The following is a 23,740-nucleotide window of genomic DNA, read 5'->3' on the forward strand; positions in this document are numbered from 1 at the left end:
GCTAATCTTTCCTGCTGCAGCCTCTGTCCCCACGGCGGCCTGGCCAAGGCAGCGAAAGGTCTGCGGGCGCAGGATTCCCACGTGATTGCACGAAGTAGAAAGGAAAGGGGGACAAACCGACAAGGGAGCAAGAACTTAACTGAAGTTCATCCTTCACCCGGGAATCCCGCTGCCGAAATTCCTTTTCTAATCCATCCCGTTCTCTTCATCCCTTTAATTCTCGAATATATTAATAGGGAAGCCTGAAGGCCGCGAGGTGGCGCTCTATAACCAGAGTTTGGAGTTCGCCGGAGCGGCTGCGTCCCGTTCCATCCGGGTAAGACGCCTCCCCCGAACCCCACACATATCTAATCCCCGATCGATAGGGCATTCCTGGGGAAAAAGACAAGGCTTGGAAGCCGAGTTAATAGGGCATTGCTGCCTAGACAACTCCTGTGTCCTGAGGTTTTAAAGGGACAAACCTTCTGCCCTTCTCACCACTCGCCAGCTGTTGGCAGTGCCCGGACCAGAAACGCAACTTCCAACCCAGGGAACGGCCGTGCTGCTCCCCCCTCCCGCCCCTCCAGGAGTTGACAGCTCTTTTCCGCGGCTGCTGCCCCTTCCTTAACCTGGACGAAGGGGAGGGACCAGAGCAGAAGAGAAGCGGATTTCTTTCTACTCGTTTTTCAAGGGGATGAAAGGAAAGCGGGACCTTTCTCTGAAAAGGAACTGGAGCCAAAGGTCGTTCTGCTTCGTTCCAGATGAAGTTTAGCCTGCGTCCGGCGGGAGGTAGTGGTGGCTTTTCGAAAGATACCCGCGGACAGGAGCAGGGGAACAAATCCCCTACGTGGGAAAAGGTTGCGGACGCGCGTTGGCTAGCTGGGTCTCGGGCAGGAGTGCAGCTGTGTGTGCGTGTGTGGCTGTGACTGTGCGCGCGCGCGCGCGTGTGAGATTGGTGGGGTTGGACTGTTGCTCGAGTTTATCTAGTGTGAGAAACAGTGACGGGTGTGAATGTGTCTGCGAGAGGGTGGGAAAACAAAGGGGGAGACTATTGTCAATGGGCGGGGGGGATTGAGGCGAGTCTTGTTTCCTCATTCCGCCAGTCTAATCTCGCCTCATTTTTTCCCAAGCAATACAACTTCGTGGACAGCAGCCTTGGCAAAGCCGACGCGCCTCCGCTATGGACCTTCCAGGTAATCAGCGCTTCCTCCGCCCGTTGTCCTTTTGATCACTTGTAAAATCCGGGGAATTTCCTACAAAACTGAGGTTGGGGGAAAACAAGAATTCCTACCACAGGGTAGTGCGGGCTGCCTTCTTGAGAGAAATTTCGGAGGAAGAGCCGGGGCGAAGGGGGGCAGTAAGAGCCGAGTCGCCGAGATTAAACTTTCCAGAAACAGTCGCCCCAAACTTTTCATGCGGGGCTTCCTGGTTCTCTAGTATTCCCTCCCTGGGTTTCTTGGGCGGATTTGCTGCAGCCGGGCGGGGAGAGGTCAGCAAAGCTGAAACAACCTTCTGGTTCAGGCGCGCGCGGGGAGTGGAAGCTGAGCGGGGTTTCTGGGGCACTTGGAAAGGAAATTCGAGGGAGAAAGACATCCTGGACGCGCTGAGCCAGGGTGAAGGGAAAAGCCGTAGATGGATTTCCCAGGCAGGGGGCTTAATCGAGACTAAATTCGGAGAGAGGGGAAGCGAGAGAGGAGTTTTAATTAATTTATCCAGTTTTGGTGTTCAAGGTGTGAGGGAGCCAAGTGACTACCGCGCATGGGTGCTTTGGCGCAAGATAATGTCCTCTTTCCCTCAGAATTTATGAGGAGGGTGAGAGAAATAGAGAACTGGTGTTGTGTGTTTCTGTACTGTCTGAAACTGAATTGCCGACAACTGATTTTGTGGGTATGGCAGGGCTGCCTTCCCCACCTATTTTGATTTTAGGAGATTTTTCGGTGGGTGGAGAGACGTAGTCCAATCTGATATATACTGACCCAGATGTGTCCCTCATGTATTCGGTGAAATCTATTCCCAGTCCCAGCGAGCCTAAATCTTCCTGGGGGTGTCATCCTATACTTAGCAGTTGTTCCATTCTGGAGATTCAGGGTATTATGTAGAAGCTTCTACTATAATGAGAAAAAAAATATCTTTCACTCACTCTGATAGCGAATGAACAGTAAAAGTGAGCGAAAAGCACCCCCCTCCCCAACGCCCGCTTGTTCTCCCTCAGTCCCTCCCAGAAAACATTTCTCTGCAGAAACTCATATATAAGTCTTTTAAAAAGATATTTATTTCTGGCCATTGTGGGAACTAAGGTGCTGGACGACTGGTCCGGTCAAACGCGGAAGCGGGGCGACTAGGACCGCTGAACCTCTCGTCCAGGGTCTTTCGTCTGTTCCCCGTGGTCTGCCCGTGTGCCTGAGGAAAGCGTCTCCTTCCAAAAGACTCCGTTTCTTTGCTTTGCTTCCAGGCACCGAGGGCGAACCTTCAAGACTCTGGCCCGCGAGGAAGGGGGTGGGGTGGGGGGGAGAGGCGGGCCGCGGGGCTCCGTGCTCCGCTTCTCTCTGATCGCCCTTTCTTCGCTCTCTTCCCTCCTGCAGGCTGCAGCTGCAACGCGCCTCCCGCCTTCCTGTGAAGTCTCCCGTTTGTCCCATCCGTCGCTGAGGAAAGAAGCGCGCGCGAGAGAGAAACGGGCAGTGGCCGTGCGGGGCCCGTGCGGGTCCGCAGGCGGGGCCAGCCGAGCCGAGCCACCGCTTGCGCGCCCGCCCGGAGAATAAAGGCAGGTCTCGCCCGCTGCCGCCCCGCCGCCCCCTTTGGACTCCGCGGTTGGTGACGGGCCCTGCAACGCGATGGCCGGGCGGCGGTCGTGGTGGCGGCGGCGGCGGGGGGCGCTGGCGGAGCCCGCTGGCAGTTACTCCTGCATGGCAGCGGCGCTGGCCCTTCTGCTCTTCCTGCTGCCTACCAGCTGCCCGGCCGTGGGCGCACAGAATGACACCGAGCCCATCGTGCTGGAGGGCAAGTGTTTGGTGGTATGCGACTCTAGCCCGTCCGCCGACGGCGCCATCACTTCATCGCTGGGCATCTCCGTGCGCTCTGGCAGCGCCAAGGTGGCTTTCTCGGCCACTCGCAGCACCAATCACGAGCCGTCTGAGATGAGCAACCGCACCATGACCATCTACTTCGACCAGGTCAGGTGGCGCGCCAGTCTTCTTTCCCTCCTCTCCCTTTCCACCACCAACCTCGCCCTTGATTAAGCCCCTCCCAGAAGCAGCAACAAAGTCAAGGCTCCTCCCAACTGCCCTCCCTGCCTCCCTCCCCTTTCACCAGGTAAGCCTTCATCACATCCAGCCACCCAGTGCTTTGCTCCTACTCCCCCTGGTGTTAAGAAGAACTGGTCGCATATTTCTGGTCCCTAAGGTCTTTCACCCTTAGCTCCATCTCCATTCTCCTCCCAGGCTTAGCCCTTCCCCTTAGCATCAGTGGCTGCTGTGCTATTGATTCCCCAGTTCTGATCTTCTAAAACACATTCCGTCTCTATTCAAGTGACCCACTTTTTCTGCACTAGCTACCTTCGGTATTACTTTATGTTCTCGGTCCACATTCCAATCAAACCCTCTTCGGTATGTGTCCTCTCTCCTATCATGTCCTATTTCACCAGGGATCCTTCTCAAGTTCAAGCTTGCTTCAAGAATCTTAAATTCATCCACTACAATAATTCACAGCCAGCATCTTGGCAGCACTTGTTCCTCATCAACTTCTTGGATGAGAACCATGACTTTATGTGTTTCTCTTTAGTGTCCTGTCTTGCACTGCGTCTACCAATAAATACCACCAAGGACACCTTTCTCATTTTATCTGGAACAAGCATGACTTCATGCTTATCTGGAACAAGCATGTATGTGTCCTTTTCTAAGACATATCTACATCTAATTTCTTCAAAGTGGTGACTCTGGGACTTCCTTCTGTAAACTGGACAGGAAAGACAGTCTGTAGAAATCTGCACAACACGAGTGTAATGCCAAGTGGGGACAACTGAAGGATTTATTAAGGAAATCTTCAAAGAACCTATTGTGTTCTTGCAGTCCTGAAGTAAAAAAGGATACACTGGGATTTTGTTTTTGTTTTTTAAAATTAACTATATATCCTTAATGTATAGATACAAAAGTTAACACCTCAGGCTAATTGCAATAGATAATTTAGAATAATTCTATATACATTGTGTGTACTATTGTTGCATTTTATCTCACTCCTCAACTGAAGAATAACTTCTTCAAACCCATAGGAATTTTATGTTACATATACTTTGCTGTTATACATTTCTAGGAAAAATACGGCAGCATAGATTGGCAGAGTTTTAGTATTAGCAGAATTATTCTGTGTCTTCTCTGATATACAGAGGGAAATAGATATGTCAGTTACTCTATGAATGCTTTATGTCTACCATTTTGTCATATTCATTCATTCAACTCATGACACATTGTCTTAAAAAGAAACATTAAAATTATAGTTTGATTATTTTTGCTTTTGTACAGTATGTACATGCAATGAATCATGTAGTAAAGATTGGTAGTTTCTGTTTAGAAGATCAAAGCTGGAATCCTATACCTAGGGAAATAAACTCCATTGAATTCAGTGACACTTAATAGTAATTATTTACATGTCTACTCAAAAGCAATTTCACTGAACTCTTTGGGAGTTAATCCTATTTAAATGGTTATAGGATTGCAGACTTCTGAGAAGAAGAAAAAAGGAAATGTTGAGTTCTCTGTTTGGTTTGTAACATGAAACGTGTGTTTTAAAACAGGTGTCGATGAGCTCTGAAATTCACAAGCTCTGTATCACAGCCAAAACCTTTCACTAACTTCTGAACTTCTGTTCATTCATACACAGACCTTAAACATAGTGAATGGAAATCAGAAAACTGATGCTGGCAATTGTAAACAAGGAATTATGTGGTGGGCAAAGCAAATGCCTTTTCTACATTTTTTCTTCCCAAAGAAAATCTATGAAAGATTGAGCTGGTGGGAAAGCAAAATAACTGGAAGGTGACTGTGGACTAAGAGCCCTCCATCTGGAAGCCTACCTACTCAGTGGTCAAGAAATAAGATCCCAAGCAAGTGTTAGCAAATAGTTATCTAAGAAGACAAATTATAGAGAAGATTAATGGTCTGATTCTGAAAATAGTATGAAAACTAATTGTATGAAGAACCATAAACATCTGGACTGAAATGTTCACTAGACCTCTCACGAGTCTGAAAATTTCATTCACATTTTTTGGGTAATCTGCATTGCCTTTGGATTTAAGAAGCCAGACTGGATTGTGCAAAGTATTGGGATAAGGACCTTCCTTGTAAAACTGTTCCCTCTCCCAGCATTTGTGATACTGATGATGCTTTGAAACATTTATAACTTGGCACTGGGAATCATTTTGCATTATTCTAATTGGCAAATGGTATTTCCTTTTACCACTAAGTCCATGTTCAGAGTCTCTGTGGGTTAAATATATATACACCCTCCCTATTTGTTCAAGCTAATTGAATAAGTTTTGCTTTAGGATGGGTGTGGGAAAAGAAAAATAGAATAGAGAATGCAGATTAAGAATGCTACTTGTCTTGAAAACTGAACTCCTTTCTCCATGTTTCATCCCATAGAACATGACTAAGCCTCTTTCATTTCACATTAACACTGCGAGCCACAAGAGACACAATTAGTTTCAGTACTGTCATATGAAAATGTAAAATCTGGTGGCTTGTTCAATGGATTATTTTCCTCCTTTCTTTGTGTATGTCTCAGCAATGATATATTCTGTTTTCTCCTTCACTGTGCAGACATAGGCTGCCATCATGTGTCTTTCATGGTCTCAAAGAAGCTTTGGGTACACCACTGGGTAAATCAATCAGCTGTCTGAACAGATCCTTTTACAACACCTTGGGAACTGGCTCCTTCCCCCTGCAGTCCATTTTAATTGTACAGCAAATGCCAGTGGTTTTGCACTGCTGCGGGAGGGGGTTGACTGAGAGCTGCCTCTCCTCCACCTCACTTTCCATTTAATGAAGGAACAGCCTGATTTCTTTCTTTTTCTCTTCCAGGTATTAGTTAATATTGGGAACCATTTTGACCTCGCTTCCAGTATATTTGTAGCACCAAGAAAAGGAATCTATAGTTTCAGTTTCCATGTTGTGAAAGTGTATAACCGACAAACTATCCAGGTATGTGCCAATATCTGTGGTTCCTCCTTAGAGTAGTTGTTTCATTTCACAAAATCATTCACACAAAGGCTAGTTAAAATATGCAATGGGGAATGGTCCATGCGCTAAACTATTTATTAATCTATTATTTAGCAGTGTTATAAAATAGCTCTGTTGCCTCAGTCAGTGGTGTGATTTTCCATCCCTGGACAGTTTCCTTTGAGCTAACTGGGAGAGGAAAGCATATATGTGTCATCTACAGCCTGATCTGGGAGGGAATTTGTAGACTGTCTGAAACCTTTTCAGTATCATCCTGCATGAGAGAGACGTGTTCTATGCTATCTTGTCACCCACTCTTTATTTTCCGTTTCCTGCATGTGGGGGAGCTGACTTGCTTATGGTTATAATGTACTATGTGAATGTGTGTTTGTATATTGGTGTGTAACAGTAAACTTTTAGATAAATCTTACCAGACCATTTAACTCATATTTCTTTTGTACTACAGGTAAGTTTAATGCAAAATGGCTATCCAGTGATTTCAGCTTTTGCTGGAGATCAAGATGTTACCAGGGAAGCAGCCAGCAATGGGGTCTTGCTCCTCATGGAAAGAGAAGACAAAGTACATCTCAAGCTGGAGAGAGGAAATCTCATGGGAGGATGGAAATATTCAACCTTTTCAGGGTTCTTAGTCTTTCCATTATAAAGAAAGAACAAGGTGAATTCTAATCTGCAAGCTGGAATATGAATTTGGTCATTAAACAACAACAACAAATCACAAGAACCCTCTGCCTCCTCCTAGAACTTGGCTAGACCTGCCAATAATTCTAAACAGCCAATCAGACGGCCATCACAGAAGAATGAGAAAACTTCTTGATGCCACTCTTTGTGTTAACTCTTGACAGTTCCTTGAGAAATCTGCAGCTCTGATTAGTTTTAGATGACAGTCATCTTTAAGAAAAAAGAAATTATCAACCTGAGCAATTTGTACCTGTGGTTGTAAAGTCAATTTTGGATTTTATTGTTGGGATTTCATTTACTTTCTTCCCTTTCTTCCTCTTCTTGTCCTGAAGGGATGCATTAACTGGGACCACAGAAGTGTTTGTATGGGACTTATTCCAAAGCCAGAAGACCCTGGTGATATGTTCTTGTATGCTTTCTCTTTTTGTGTTTGCATAGCCTTAAAAAAGAACAACAAAGTACCAAGACAAAAATAAGAATTGCTTCAAACTTCAAAGCTGTATCTTCTGGGGGAGGATAATTTTTGGACATTACTGTGTCAAGAAGTGCTTTATTCAGTGAAGCAAATTTTGCACGATTGGAACCTATTTTATTTTGTGTTACTTGTGTTTTCCGTCATCCTTCTTGCCACTTTCTGACTTTCTTGTGCTAAAGAAGAAAGGTGGTTTGACCCATATGATAAAGCAAGCACATATATACTCTGTAGCTTGCAGTGAAACTAACCAATGAACGATGCTGCTTGTGTTATCCAGCTGATTTAATAGAAGCGTTTGTTGGCACAGTGGAAGACAAATACCGCTTGAGTTGGAAAGGGAGGGACTGACATTTCTGATATTACCTGAATCTATTTCAGAAGGTTGTGAATATCTCAAATGAACATACTGTAAAATAATATCATTTCTTTGCATTACTGGGAATCCTTTGCTGCTTTCCTGATATTTATTTGATGGATTAATTTACTTATGCTTATATATGCTGTGATTTGGCCTCTAAGTGTTCCAACAAGTTATCTTCCCTCCAGGTTAAATAAAAACAGATTCACACCAAATCTGCTAGGATCAGACAGTTTGTGTGACAGAATCAGGGACACTGAAATCCTGAGACTTTGAAAGCTTACAAAGATGATGTGGTTCAACTATAAATATACCATAATTTGTATATCTTTTTCTTTGTGTTTTGTTGAAGCTTCCCCAATTAACATCCAAAGGCTTTTGAATAGTCTTAATCCAATACTGTATACAAAAAGGTCACTGATTTCAAATAATAAAAGAAGAAACCTCAGGATGAATTAAAATTCACCTTCTATGTGTCAATGTAACCAAAATGCTGATGAACTTTAGATTCAGAATAAATGGGTTTCATGTCCAACTTGCCTTCTTTTTACTTTTATGAAGTGTCAAAGGTAGCTGGGCAACACAGGGAAAACTGCATTTTGGAATTTAAAAAAAAGAGAAAGTAATGAGAATTTGGAGGGGTGGGGTTCTTTGCTTTTAATGACCAATCTGTTTTTAAAATCCATATTTCAGATATATTTTTGAGGAGCTGGGTAGATTGGGATTTCATTTCATTTTTCTTTTGATAGCTTCTTCTTTCTCTTCTTAAGAAAGAAAAATAATGCAAATGTTTTGCAGAATTCAAGGAAGAAATATATTGCATTGCATAGAGGACATATTTTTCATTCTTAATTTGTCATTGAAGGGTCACTATTAGTTGAAATAATTCTTAGCAGCTTATCTGTGTACTTTGAAATATTTTTTTAAGAAAAGAATTCTAAAAACTGATTGTATTTTTTCTCTTTACTTTGGTTGACTGTTTCTTACATTGTGGATTTAGAATATCCAGTCAAGTATTGGTTTGCATTTGGGTTGTTTCTAACTCAAATTCTGTATAGATTTTTTTAACCACTTGCAGCAGTCTAACAGGGTCTCACTATATAGCAAATTCCTATCCATATATTCTTAGATATGGGATATAGATATTTTTTTTTATAATTCTGCGTGTACTGGAGTCTATGAATATAGATTTTAGTGCCGAATGTGATATAATATTCTATAACTCTCATCCAGTGGGAAATCTGGACAGGTATTTCATTTTTGTTGTACTGCAAATACATTTCATTCCACTCTCTATTACTTTATGGCATGCATTAGTACCTCCTCAACACATAAAATAAGCAAAATTCTAATTGAATGCTTGAATTGGGGCATGAATAGCAGAAGTGAAATACTTGTAGGTATCCAGGTCTTGTTGGACTACGGTGCTTAGCATACGGGGCACTGCCCTGGTGGAAATCCAACATCTGAAAGGCTGTTGATTCTCTATACCAATGTACAGTTTGAGCAGATTTCAATGTATTTGCATATTTTCCCTTCTCTGTGTTACTGTGTGAATTCATAAACACTGGTTGCAGAAACAAGCAAACCAGTTTCTCATGTCTGTACATAAAACTGCATCAAATTATTTGCTATGCAGTATCTTATTTCAGTGTTCTAGTACAACACAAAAAATAATTATCGGTGTAATTGCAGATTCAATTCTATTTAGTTTGGTGTTTTTCAGGTAGCAATTATACAAGCACAAATTACATATATGTTTCTAAGGTATAAAAAGGGAAAGGAAGTAATGCAAAAAAAAAAAAAAAGGGAGGAAAGCAATGAAAAAAAGGAAAGAAGGAAAGAGGGTGTGTCAACCTATGCAAAATATGTACATTTAAAAGGGGAAGTGGAGAATTCCTAATGTTTCAGTTCTGCTTTGGTAATGAAAATAGCTAATTGGTACTCAAAATTCAATAATAAATTTGGATGAGGACAGTTTAAGTAGCATTTGTGATGCAGTAGTTTTTGCAACAATAAATTTGATTGTAGGTACTATAGAATTGTCTTCTAGCTACGAATATTGCAAGGTTTTAGGTGAGTCAGAATTTTAAAAAGCTGTTTAGACCAAAATAAGAACAAATACTGAAAAGGGAAATGTTGCTTTTAGAATATGTGTCTTCAAATGCATCATAGCAGATTTTCAAAGTACTAAATTGTAATATAATAAATCCCTTAAAATGGATTGCAACATATATTCTGCACTAACATCATATGTCAACGAATAATGGAGGACATTAACTCAGCAGCCTATTGCATCAGAGAAAAGCCTCATGCTGGATGTGAATGATGGGAATAGCAATCCAATATATGTAGCAGCCATCAGATTGGGAAAGGCTGCATTAAAAATATTGAACTTATTTACTTCCATTCATCTTAGCTTTAATCTTACAACCAGAAATGTAAGGCTAACTTTATGACATGACAATTTTAATACCTACAATATAATTTATAAAAGGGAAGTAAAAAATATTTTAAAATATTTTAAAGCAGTTTAAAAATATTTTAAAGCAGTTTATCAAACTTTTAATTAAAATTATACTTGAGGTATTTCAGTTTGGTGGGATTTGGGTTTTTTTTTCTAGAAAGAAAAGAAATATTTACTAATTGTAACTTCTGATACTACAATTATCATTGCTGATGTTCTTGGGAATGTGCAATATGCAAATATAGCAGTTTCAGTGATGTGGCATATATTCAGAGTATTTTTCTAGAACTGAACCGATTTCTTTAAGCTATTAAACTTCGAAGGTGAGATTAGAGACTCAAGCATTTCAGCTGTAGATTTATTATAAAAATGAAATTATTTTATTTCAGTATTACTTTTTTAGCTCATCTTTTTTTTGTCATAGAGTTAAGAAAAAAACATCAAGGACAAATTGTATACATTATGTAACAAGAATATTAAAAATGATGGAAGTCACTGATTGTTCATTCTTATAGGACATAATGGGTAATAGACTTGTTGCATAGCCAGAATCACAGAAATGCTTATGGACTAGAGTAAAAAGCTTAATTATTGGACTAAATGTATGGATGCATTATAGCCAGAAAAATTGAACTGGAATTTGAGAAGTTTAGAGAATGTCCACAAAGAATATTTTTAAAAAAAGCATTTTTAAAATAAGAACTAATTTCTTGCTGTCCTTGTTGAGTTTATTTTTATATGCGGAAGCACTTAATATGTAACCATTGGTCCCAATTGTTATCAATCCACTGATATCTAGAAGGCTGCATTGGAGACCTTTAGTTCCATGTTATGCACAATTTGGCTGCTTTATTTAATTGCTGTTGAGTTTTTAAAACAAATATGAAGAATAGGAGATTAATTCTATTTTGTCTATTTTAAAGGTGGCATAAGGTAGCATACAGTGTTGCTAAAATCATATATAACAATGAAAGAAAAGGTTGAAAATTCAGAGGAATCTGTGGAGAACAAACCTAACTGTGGGATCTTAAGAGTGATTGCATAGCAGTTAGCCTGGTGAGTGTAATGGGACTTACTTCTTAGTAACTAATTTAGACTTGTAATCTGAAGCAATTGTGTCCTTGTGTTTGCTCTACCTATAGTCTTTATAAAAGTAGGCAATGCACATGTTAGCAGTGTTACCCCACTATGAATTTTCTTGCTTCTATGGTACTTCATCAATTGCTGCTCACGAGATCAGTAATCTGAAGGAGATAATTAAATCCTACATTCTGCATTACTGAATATTGCAGGGAATAAAGGGAAAAACATGTTCAGGAGATTCACCAGGCACTCATTATTTCTAAAAAAGAAATATTAATATTAAATTTCTCACTCTTCAGAGAATAGAATTTAACATTTGTTATGCAGGTTTCTCCAGCTTTAAGGATTCTCCACTGGGCAAAATAACACAGAAAAAAGAAAGAAAGAAAGGAAAGTAATAACCTGGTGCTAAAAACTGCCCTCTTAATTTCCTCAGAGTTTTCTCCCTTTGTGAAAGAGGTTTCTGTTTTTCCACTTGATTCTTAGAATGAATCTAATTTCTTTTCCTTTATTGAACTTATTTTATTGCTGCATGGTGATGGTAATGTTTTATTCCCTCCTATTTTTGTTTCATACTGTACGTCTCCATTTTTCAGCATTCTTGCTGCTCCTGTTTCTTCATCTGAAAAAGCTCCCAAGGAAGAGGAGTTTTCTCCTGATATCTTCCTGTGGAATTTTGTTGAAGCACAGGATGATTGGGAGGCTGCAGTTTTTGAAGAGATGAATGCAGTGAAATGCAGGGCCATACCCCCTCCATTGGAATTAAGCTGAATTTAAGAAACCTGTACAATACCTTTCCCAAAATATATGTTGATAAAGTTATTTTCTATCATCACCATCATCATCACCATCATCTAAAAAATCAGAAATCAGAATAAAATTTTAACATCCTACCAGATCCCTTTTCCACACTAGTATTAATATTTCTTTGAATCACAGAAGTCCACTGTACTCATATTTGGGTTGGCACAGAAGCACAGTGTTGTGATATAAATAATAAATAAAGTTAATGGCATGGAAGTGCTTACTTAAAGGTCCATGGAACAGAGAAGGTGAGCCTAAGGATTAAACAACATCTAGTGTGTATGTATATGTGTATATGTATTTGTATATGTATATATGTCTATAAGTGTGTATATGTATATGTATATACTGTATGTATGTATGTATGTATACACACACACACACACTATGTATGTATATATATATATATATATATATATATATATATATATGTATGTATGTATGTATGTATGCATGTATGTATAAAATGAGACTTAATTTACATAGTGGCCTAGTCTGGATTAAGACCACTGTGTATGGAGACTAGAAGTTTAATTCCTCCTACAACTTCTTTGTTTTAAAAAATAAATTGCCTCTCCCCACAGGGACAGAATTAAAATGCAACATTCCTCCATGGGTAACACTGCTCATGCATGACCTTTTTACACTGCTGGATTCACACAATATTTTAGGCTACTGTGTTTCTGTGTTTCCCCAAAAGGAACACAACCTTGAATTTAAAACAGTTCCAAATGGAAAGAGTGGATAGAAAAAAAATGTTTGCCTCTATTAACACATTTCCAGCAAATCTAAGATAAGTTCTTTCTAAAAGTAATTTATTTGAATAATAATTTAATAAGTGACTTATTTATAAATTAAAATATGTCATGGTTTATAAATAATAATACAAGGCTTACACATAGTTGCTTTGGCTTAACAGGTATGAACCCAACCCAACTGGAATGTTTGTCTCTAACTTTGGATATTATCCAATGTCTCATGGCTGGGTTGCTTTAAAGCAGTGTTTCTCAACCTTGGCAACTTGAAGATATGTGGACTTCAACTCCCAGAATTCCCCAGCCAGCATGAAGTCCACACATCTTCATGCTGCCAAGGTTGAGAAACACTGCTTTTAAAGGATAAAGAATGAGCAAGATGTAATGATTAAGTCCCATAATGTTCTTGCATTTCTGAATGCAGTAATCCAAAGGTAACATTACAGAAGGGAAGTATTTGCAATGATAAATATTTTTCTAGCAAAGCACTCCCAACACAAATGATGTAACATGGCAATTCTCTAAACTGACTGATGAGTAAGACACCATGGTATCTCTACTTTCCTTTAGGTTAGTGGAATGCAAGTGCCTTGGCATATCTCCAGAATGAATTGTTTATGAAGAAAAATATGTTACTCTTTGTGGAATGAAGCAATTTTTTTCCAGTATAAAACCAAATTATCAGAATAAATAATATTTCTGTACAAGTATGGGTCACATTTATTTTTCTGATTAAGCCACTGAAATGCACTTATTATTTGCATATAAGAAAATGTGCCAAATGATAGACTTTAAATTCAAAAGGTCATATAAAAATCCATATACAAGTAACATTTGGGATCTATTTTTGTCAGGCAGTGAATTAGCAAACCACCAATGCCACTTAAAAACAAATAGATAATATGGCTGCCATCTTCCAGCTTGGAACTTCTTTATTTTAATTTACCTTTAAAGGAAGGTGGAGGCAAAGTGGACCTACTTCTTCCACTGTTAAAGTACATCCATGGTCTGTCCTTTTGTTTCTTTGTTTGTTTACTATGATGTCAATGGATCACCAAGTAGCTGCATGTAGACTAAAAGGGAATGAACTGATCCAGCTCTTTACCTCTAGGGAATATTAAATTGGAAAGGTAATAATAAGAATTCCAATATGTACATATCTAATTTGGGTTGGCCCGGGTGGTTTGGTGCTAACAGAATAAATAATGCAGTGAACAGCCACTAGTTGAGTAAATTAGATTATGTTTTGGGTTATCCTGTCACCTTTCCCAACACAGTGTTTTCCAGATACATCTGAAAGGAAGCTTTCAGAATTGTGAGTTAATATGCCAATTAAGAATACTGGGAGGTGCTGTTCCAACTCATCCTGAGGTCACCAGGAAAATGTGTTGGGGAATGATGCATTTTATTCTGATCTCATATTTAATTAAGCACCTATTGTTTATTAAATGATTATGGCTCATTGATTTTGTGAACATCTGGGGAAAACACAGTATGCTTTAAGGCAGTCTACAACATTATTTTTCTGATACCATTTGAACATATACACTTCAAACTACAGTATGGAATAATTGTTCTTTTCATTATATGATTTTATATTCCATAAAATCAGATTGTTACCTGTGGCAGAAAAGCCCAGAGTTAGCATATTCTTTGCCTTCCAGTTAGGTAAAGGTAAAGGTTTCCCTTGACGTAAAGTCCAGTCGAATCCGACTCTAGGGGGCGGTGCTCATCTCCGTTTCTAAGCCATGGAGCCGGCGTTGTCATAGACACTTCCGGGTCATGTGGCCAGCATGACGACTCGGAACGCCGTTACCTTCCCGCCGAAGCGGTACCTATTGATCTACTCACATTTGCATGTTTTCGAACTGCTAGGTGAGCAGGAGCTGGGACGAGCAACGGGAGCTCACTCCGCCACGCGGTTTCGAACCGCCGACCTTCCGATCGGCAGCTCAGCGGTTTAACCCGCAGCGCCACCGCGTCCCTGCCTTCCAGTTAGTCTTGCATTTTAAGCCAATTACTTATGATAGCATTTTATATTACAGTATTTGATTTTTTTCATATCATAGACAGTTCTCAGTCTTCTCTTTGCATCTCAACCTACCCTGTAAATGGACAGATACTGGATATCTCTATAATCAACATGACAACAATAATATAATGCAGAAATAGAACAGTTCAGTTTATAATGATCAAACAATTTTACAGACTGGCCTCGTTCTATAAAGATTGTGAATTTATTACAATGTGAACTTGTTGTATGGCTCGAGGAAAAAGCAGGACTATTATTTTATGGACTCATGTCCCATAGGAAATGTAGCTATAGAAGCAAAAGTTGTTGCTTAATTGTAGACTTCTTTAGCAGCTAAATGGTTTTAAAATAAAATTCAACTTAGCCTAGTAAACTTCTGCTTATGGAATCATTTTTCCTTGGTCTCAGTAAAATGTCTTAGGCTGGTCCTGCAAATAACTTCAAAAGTAACCATGTTTTTAATCACATAATCCACTAATTAACATTACCTAAAGTTTTATGTAATTAATATACCAATTAAGCTTACAGACTAACTATATAGCATTGATATCATTATATGTAATAGTTTGATGAAATCTGGTTCCCATAATCATTCCTTAAAGCTCAGGTGCTCTTTTATGCCTATGTCAAAGAAACAAATATCCAACTCATCTCAGAATAAAGCTACAATAATGTAACTTGCCCACTTATTCTGGATAAATGTATGAAGCATTTTATGGATTAGAGCTCAAAATGTTATGCTAGTACTAGTGGTAAAGCACTTAAACTTTAAACGTGATTGAAATATTCAGTTCAAATGCCTGTTGCGTTTAGCTAATGCCATGTTCATTTTCCACATAATTTTTTGCTTGCTGTAAGTCAATACTAGAATATCGCTTTCAGGCAGAAGGCAGTGTACTTTTACCTATTTAACAATTGTCTTATTCCAAACTTAATTGAATTCAATAATATTTATTGAGCTAACTGTTCAACAGAACATGGCATAGTTATTGATGTTATTCACAAAAAAAATAGGCCAGACAAAAATCCTCAGGTATAAAGCTAATGTGTGAGTAACAGCCATATTGCCTATTATCTGTTTATTAAAATCATTATGGCAAGCACTCAGCAATTAAAGTAGCAAGCAAACATAATTCTAGGCCGGGGCAATAATTAGCCTTCCCTTTAAGGAATGTTACTATGACCATCAGAGCAACACCTAATGGTGTAAACTTTCTTGGCATTGCCTTCCAGATGCATAAATCATAAGATCAGGTAATTAGTTATAATCTCAAATTAGCAACACATGTAACATGGCTATAGAGGATTCTTTTAATTAGTTCCAGTCTCCAGTATTCAGCATTCATCAAAGTGTTTTAATAACCTATAGAAAGCCATGCTTAAACATACAGTGCATATTTTTGTATAGCTGAAGGATAGAGTATGCATTCATACAAATCTGTGTATAAATTATTTGTACATACTCCTCTGTTCTACTGCTGTCCTAAGATATAAATGCAACATGTAAGTGCTTAATTTTATTCATTAAATCTGAACCAGAACTGAATAGTCCAGTCTAGAATCTGAATCTGCCTCTTTTGACCCTGTGCAGATTAAATGACCTCAACAGGTGGTAGCACTGCTCCTCGATGACTTTGTCTGACCTTGGAAGTTAAGCAGGGTTAGGCCTGATTAGTACCTAGATGGAGACTCTTAGAGGAAATCAGAGCTGTAAGCTAAACTGAGAAGCTGAGAAACATAAAAATGTTTACTTGCTAATGTGTAAATGAAGACATAAAAGAACAATCAGTTTTATATCTCTGAACTTTTCTGAACAATTATTTTGCCCCTAACACTGCTAACCTGTAGAGGTTTGGATGATGTGAGTAACAGAACACTTTTAAAAACAAGTATTAGTACCACTAAGGGTTTGTCTGTTTTCTGCTTTATTAACAACTGATTCCTTCCTTTCACAGCAGGAGCCAAACAGAGATGTAAGTACACCCTTAGCCTTCAGTAGAGGCTATGTCAACCACCAATGAGAGGCAGCATTTGTTCTCTGCACTGTTTTAAACTATGATCAAAATGTTGTCAGATTATCAGATATCATGATATTTCAGTGTTGATACAACTTGGCAAGGCATGGGGGATAAAATGGATGTAATCTGATGACATCTGATGATCTTCAAATTTTGGGCATGTTGAATTTTGAACTTCTTTTCCATCATATGATGATACCAGAAAAGATTGGTGACTTTTGAAGGATGATACGCTTTGGTTGATGGTTCCAGCCAGCCATGGCTTTCTTCAGGATACTCCATCCCATTTTGCTTTTCCAAGAGTGCTTATAAAAGGAGCTGTGCAGTGTTTCAATGGTCCACCAGTAAAATTAAGAACAACAAAGCTCCCTCAGAAGGGGGCAAGCAACCCAGAAACTTGGGAGAAACTGGCTACGGAGAGCAGTGCCAGTGATTGGAAGAGAAAGGGTGTTCATGCCACAATGCACAGTAGTGAAGGAGTGGGAGTGTTTGCTTACAATCAGACAAAGCACAGCAGGTGAACTGGATTGCTTGGGCACCACTTGTACCAGCACCAGTCATAAAACATTGCTTTCGACACTGAGCAGGAAACAACAGGTAGGCAGAGGATGGCATTGTGCATCTCTGCCTTCAAGAAATGCTACTTCTGCTGGGATAACCTGGTCACACAGATCAGCCCTTAGTCATGTACAATGTTAAATTAGTGCCAGCCAGCCATGACGCAGGATTCTTAAGTCATGTGCCTCATTTTGCCTAACTACTCCTTCAAGAACAGATGAATAGAAAGAGTTAATGGAATAGTGAGGTTTTCATTGCACAACTCACTGTGTCTGACAGCATAAATATAGACTGCAGTAGCCAAATCAGACCAATGAGTAAGGAACTAGTAATGCAATCATGCTGTGCCAGCACTGGCAGAAGGGCTCATAAGACATCAGGCATTTTATTGGGGAATTTGATTGGGGCTCTGTATTCCCAAAATAGTGTCTTTTGACAGTTATTATGACTGCAAACTGCCAGAACCTCTGGTAAGGAGATTTGACCAGTGGCAATGGTGCCGTTGTATATTTCTGCAAATCTCGAGTTCCCCCAGATATGCTTATGCATGGAGGGTGGCATTTTGGCAACACATCCACCGTTTTATCAGTATAAAAGGGTCCAATAATTATATATTTCTATTCTCTCTATGATCTTATTATTTTAATGCTGAATTTTGAAGTGATACTTTAAAAACCTCATTCATTATTATTGCCATGTATGTGTTAGATTTTGCATGTAGCCCTGGTGAAAGTGTTATATCCTTACAGATTTTCCCAACGTGTTACTTCCAGATTGTGTTTCTGTATATTTCATGGCTGTGTCACTCTCAAATATTTTAATGGACAATTCTGTTCTTTCTGCATTAAAATCTGTACTGAAATAAAAGAATAGGCATTTAAATATGCATTTTGTAGGGCTCTGTTCTGACTTGGAGTCAAACCCAAACTTGGTATGGGTGAGGGCAATTCAGTGGCAATTTTTAATTCATTTCAGATGGGATAAACTCCTCTAAGCCATTCTGTGTCAAATTCCCAACTCTCTTTGAAGCTCTGTGATTGTGTAGAGAACGGAGCATCACATGGCAACCATGCCAAGTGAAGAAAATGTTTGGTGCTTATGTAGGATAGCTTGTTTATGTAGGATGGTTTATGTAGGACCTTTTGATGTTTATGTAGGATAGCTTGATGTGGAAGATGAGGGAAGTCCTGCATTCAGTCTTATACTGCATGCTCAAATCAGACTGATCTTTGCAATCAGACCATCTGTTATCCAGGCATAGCTTTGTGTATATTTGCTTTTGTTTAACAACTTTGCTTCATTGCTGGCCAGATTCTTGTTTTGAGTGATGATAATGATGCCTCCTCTTGTGAACACATTGTGATTAACTGTCTACTTTTTCATACTCCCCACTGCTATTTTCACTTTTATTTTAGATTTTTAGATTTTTTTTATCCCACCTTTATTATTTTTATAAATAACTTAAGGTGGGGAACATACCTAATGCTCCTTCCTCCTCCTATTTTCCCCACAACAACAACAACTCTGTGAGGTGAATTGGGCTGAGAGAGACTGACTGGCCCAAGGTCACTCAGCTGGCTTTCATGCCTGAGGTGGGACTGGAACTCTCAGTCTCCTGGTTTCTAGCCTGGTGCCTTAACCACTAGACCAAACTGGCTCTCATTTTCTCATTTCCCTTTTCCCACAGGGTCACCGACAGAGGAGTGACAATGGGACAAATGATGAAAACAGTGTTGTGCCATTGTGATGCAAGCTCTACCCTTTTGTATGTGTCACACACGCTTACAAAAAGATGGGTCTTGTGTCATGACAGTACAGTGCTGTCATTCTGATGCCTCTGTTTTCCCATTCTTGCTTTACCCTTATTGTTTTGCCAACTGTCAAGACAGTGATCTGGTGTCCAAACAATTGGTTCCTTTAGATCCAGAGACAATGAAACACCAGTAAGTAAGGAGACCTTAAGCTTTATTTTTTAACTGTGGCTACCAAGCCAGAACATAACTAATCTCCCTTCAGCCATCGGGAGCCCCAGTAAATGACTGTGGAGAGACCCCAAGCCAATCTGCACACCACCCAGCACTCAGCTCTCTGTCAAAGCTCAAAGCTGAAGAGGCAATCTTAAGGTTTTTTTCAAAGTCTGGCACTAAAACCTCATGATCCTATTTCCATGGTGCTGAGCCTGCAGGACCTGATCTTGACTAGATGGTGCACCTGCTCATCATGTGAACAGACAAAACCCTGGAATGTCTGGGAACTATACAGATAAGCCAGTGCTACCCTAGACAATCTTGAGGTCTTCCCACAACAATGTGAAAATTCCTCCCCTGCTCTTCAAGCAAGAGTGAAAAACAAGCAGATTAAACATGACTCAGAATGAACTCTAATCTTCTTAATATGAAGGAGAAACTAAAAGATGTCATTTAAAGTCCTTGAAATACAAAGATCTTCCGCATTGCCAGTATACTTATTCAGTTAGTGTGTTCTTCTCATTTTCCTATTCCTTTCCTTTCCCTTCCCATCCCATTCCATCCCATCCCTTCACTTCCTCTCTTCCTTTCACAACATACATTTTATAGTTCAATCTGTAATTTAAAGATTATTTTGTAGTTGTGTTAGTTTTTTTTTTCTTAGTCTGTCTTCCTCATTTACAGTTACTTTGTTATTTAGCTTGGGTTTTCTTTTAATTCCATGTAAAATGCAAATGGTAGGTCTTCGCTTTTCCTGATTTGCTCTTCTGAACTGGAAACAAATTGGAATGGATTATCTCAAGACTGATGTAATCTGGATTAGGCTATTTAGGATCTGGTCATGAAACAAGTTCAGCAGCCCCTGCCCACCTTTATTATTTTGCTCCATTTAAATTTAGAAAAATACTACCTTTCATACTTGCACATTAGTTTAAAAAGTGTGGAACAGATTATTCTATAAAAAAAAGCATGAAAGCAACTGGCTGTTAGCAGGTCATAAAGAGGTACCCTTGGTTAATGATCATTTAATTCAGTTTTAGTCAAAACATAGGTCCTTACTGGCAACCTGAATTCAAAAGACTAAGTAAATACATGGCTGGACAAGGTAGAACATCAAGGGTACCAGGAGATGAGCACAATATAGCAATCAGGGTTCCAGAGCTGTAATATGGGCAACATATGGTGCATAAGTATCCCACATGCTGAAAATGAGAAAATAAAAGCCTTCTGCATGGGTTACTTAACAAAAACTATAATAATACTCAGTCACCAGAACTAGCATCTATATTCAGCCTTATCCATCCAGATTCACTGGATGACTTTGGATTCTAGAATTATGATAGGAAGATTTTTTAAAATCACTTTTCCCACACATGCATGTTTTATTTTATTTATTTTTTTAATTTTCTATCCTGCCTTTATTATTTTTATAAATAACTCAAGGTGGCAAACATACCTAATACTCCTTCTTTCCCCTATTTTCCCCACAACAACAACCCTGTGAGGTGAGTTGGGCTGAGAGAGAGGGACTGGCTCAAGGTCACCCAGCCAGCTTTCATGCCTAAGGTGGGACTAGAACTCACAGACTCCTGGTTTCTAGCCCAGCACCTTAACCGCTAGACCAAACTGGCTCTGTTAAATACTTTGATCACACAGTATTTCCTTTTATTAGCCATTTTACTCCCAGATATTAAAACCTGTCCAGTTAAAATATTTTTCCCTAGAAAAGGACCTTGAAACAATTTCCTCATTCTCTTGTTTTTGTCTTAGGACCACAAAAATAGGTGAGGTGGTAGTCTATACTAAATGCTAGCATCAAATCTACAGAAAAAATGGCCAAGGGGATGGTTTTTAATTTTGATTTTAAAAATCTGGGAGGGTAGGAAAAAAGGACAGCAACTGTCTACACCCCCACACTATTCTTTTCTATTTACAGTGATATTCAATATGTACAGTGGCCTTAGATTAACAAACTATAGCTATAGAGTTCTATATAGACAATTTCAAATGCAGCTTCTTCAGTGTCTTACTCGTTTCATTTCTTTCCTCCCACAGACAGCTTGTGTGCTTTCACTTATCCACGCTGCACAAAAACAAGTCTAAGTATGCCCCACAACCTCCTCCTCCAGGAATAAATGCTTCTGCCCTTTTATATGCTTATGGATAGAAGGTAGGCATTTTAATTAAGCACAATTTTTCAGTGTCTACGTGATACTGAGCCTGATTTCAGTCTCACAGAAAACAAACCAAAATAAAACAAAACAGAACAGAACAACTCAAACCTTGAGATCATTGTGTCAGAGTAACTCACCGTGCTACAATTACCATATGAAAAGTTTTTGGAAGCAAAAATTTACCATGCTGGTTTACAACCTGGTCTGCAGACAAACAATTACTGAGCTGAATCTACAAAAGAAGCAACAGCAATGGATTCACTTGAAAAATACTGTCAGCCCATGGCCTCAAAATAACTTCAAAAACAAACTTCTCTGGATGTTGCATTGAGGCTTCTTCCTAATATACATAAATAGAGCACATAATGGATTTGTCAATTTCAAGCTCAACAAACAAAGCAGCACAATTTCTGCATTTGGGAATCTAGACAGTCAACCACACTGCAACATAAACTATAACACAGATAGTGTGTGTGTGTGTGTGTGTGTGTGTGTAATACACACTTTTGCATTTATCAGCCTATTTGAGAAAGAAAATGCAACATGGGCAGAACATTTTCTTCATCCTCATTTCCTCAATTAGGTCTAACCAATGCGTGCAGGAATGGAATATGTGGCTGTTTAATTGGTGAATGCATTTTCCAAATTTCCATGGCTTAGAGCAGGGGTCCCCAAACTCTTCAGCTCATCGACCCCTTCATGAAGTTTCAGATTGTTCATCAACCCCCAAACATTTATTATATGAAAATAATTTAATAAATACTACTTTAACTAATAGTACTATGAATAACAACAACAACAACAACAATGGATAGTCCCACAGGACCATTGGGGGTCAATATTGACCTCTTTGGGGAACCCTGGCTTAGAGGTTTTTTTTTTTTTTTTTTTAATATGGGACATCATAAGACTCTAATATACTGGAACAAAATTCTCTGTTCACAGACTTCAGCCTAAGTTCAAACAAAAGAAATAATGGGGAAGTTTTTGACACTAGTTTCAGAACCAGACATAACTGAACTGAGAAAGAATTCCATAACAGAGGCCCTAGTTTTCTGAAAGCCTCTCATCTGTCATGGAGTAAAATTTTGCAATGTTGCACTATCAGGATGACTTTTTCATAATGATTCTTTTCATAGTGAACCCCAACATAGAATTTAGTTCCACTATAGCGTCAGATTAAATCAACACTTTCATTACAGTCCAAGACCCCACCCCTGGGGTTCTTGGCACTGTTGAAACTCTAAGACAGTATATGTGAAGTTATATACCTCTTTTAATATTTGCTTACATTGAACATGCCATTTTGATACCTATTACCCTAATTTGAAGAGATCCTTCAGGAATTCATGAGATATACTGTACTTTTATGTGGGTAGCCAAGCTCAGATTTCCATTAAACATGAAGAGATGGTAGAAGAAAGCATTCCATATACTAATCATATAATTAGTATTTCCAATCATTCTTCAGGCTACACAGCTTAACATCTTCACTGCAAGTGGAATAGCTGATTAAACTGTATTTGAAAGCAAACATTTCATATAAAGGAATTGAACAAAAGTTAATGATCAAAATCCAGCATAGGCAAACATACTTTCAGCTTTTGATAGCCAGAGACTTAAACATTATTAGCTCTTCACTGGATCACATCAAAAACATAACAGTATTCTTGGCTCTTAACCTGTCCAATTGTAGAAGTCTATGTATGTTCATAGGCTGGATGTGTGTCAGAAAAAGTGGTTGGGAAACATTTGCAAAATCTAAGTGCTCCAAAGTATACAGTACTTTGCTTTGCAGTGAATAATCGTTAAGAATGAACATGTCTCTCTTATTTTTTCTGGATAATGGGCAAACAGAAGGATTGAAACAACTAAGCAAGCCTGTTCTTACAATAAATATTTCAATCAGCTGGTGGTTGCCTTTATGCTTCCCTGCAGAAACTATATTTCTTGCAAGCAAGCTTCCCTTAAAAATGACCACAAAGAAACTATAGCTTGTCTGTGTGAGAGAAGTGCATGTGTGTAAGAAATGCTATGAATAATTAGGCCATCTGGCACTGCAAATCCATTGGAAGGATGTGATCAATAGGTTACAATTTTCCATCCAAAGCATCTCATTTGTAACAGCACCAAAGGAATGACAAAGGACAGGGAAATCATGA

General features: G+C 39.1%; 1 protein-coding gene across 2 annotated transcripts; it reads left to right on the forward strand.

Annotated features, from left to right (window-relative positions):
• The first annotated feature begins 383 nt into the window (after nucleotides 1–383).
• CBLN2 (cerebellin 2 precursor) lies at nucleotides 384–8,255 on the forward strand. 2 transcript variants are annotated; one of them, XM_063299046.1, is made up of 5 exons: nucleotides 384–768; nucleotides 1,110–1,172; nucleotides 2,562–3,149; nucleotides 6,051–6,170; nucleotides 6,655–8,255. In XM_063299046.1, exons 3-5 carry the CDS (start codon nucleotides 2,811–2,813, stop codon nucleotides 6,850–6,852), a joined length of 657 nt encoding a protein of 218 aa, XP_063155116.1. In that variant the 5' UTR covers nucleotides 384–768; nucleotides 1,110–1,172; nucleotides 2,562–2,810; the 3' UTR covers nucleotides 6,853–8,255. The 2 variants fall into 2 exon arrangements, with proteins under 2 accessions (XP_063155116.1, XP_063155115.1); XM_063299045.1 differs by lacking the exon at nucleotides 384–768 and having other exon boundaries at nucleotides 901–1,172.
• The last annotated feature ends 15,485 nt before the right edge of the window (nucleotides 8,256–23,740 follow it).

Source organism: Candoia aspera, chromosome 3 (genome assembly GCF_035149785.1).
Source record: "Candoia aspera isolate rCanAsp1 chromosome 3, rCanAsp1.hap2, whole genome shotgun sequence".
Lineage (NCBI taxonomy): Eukaryota > Metazoa > Chordata > Lepidosauria > Squamata > Boidae > Candoia > Candoia aspera.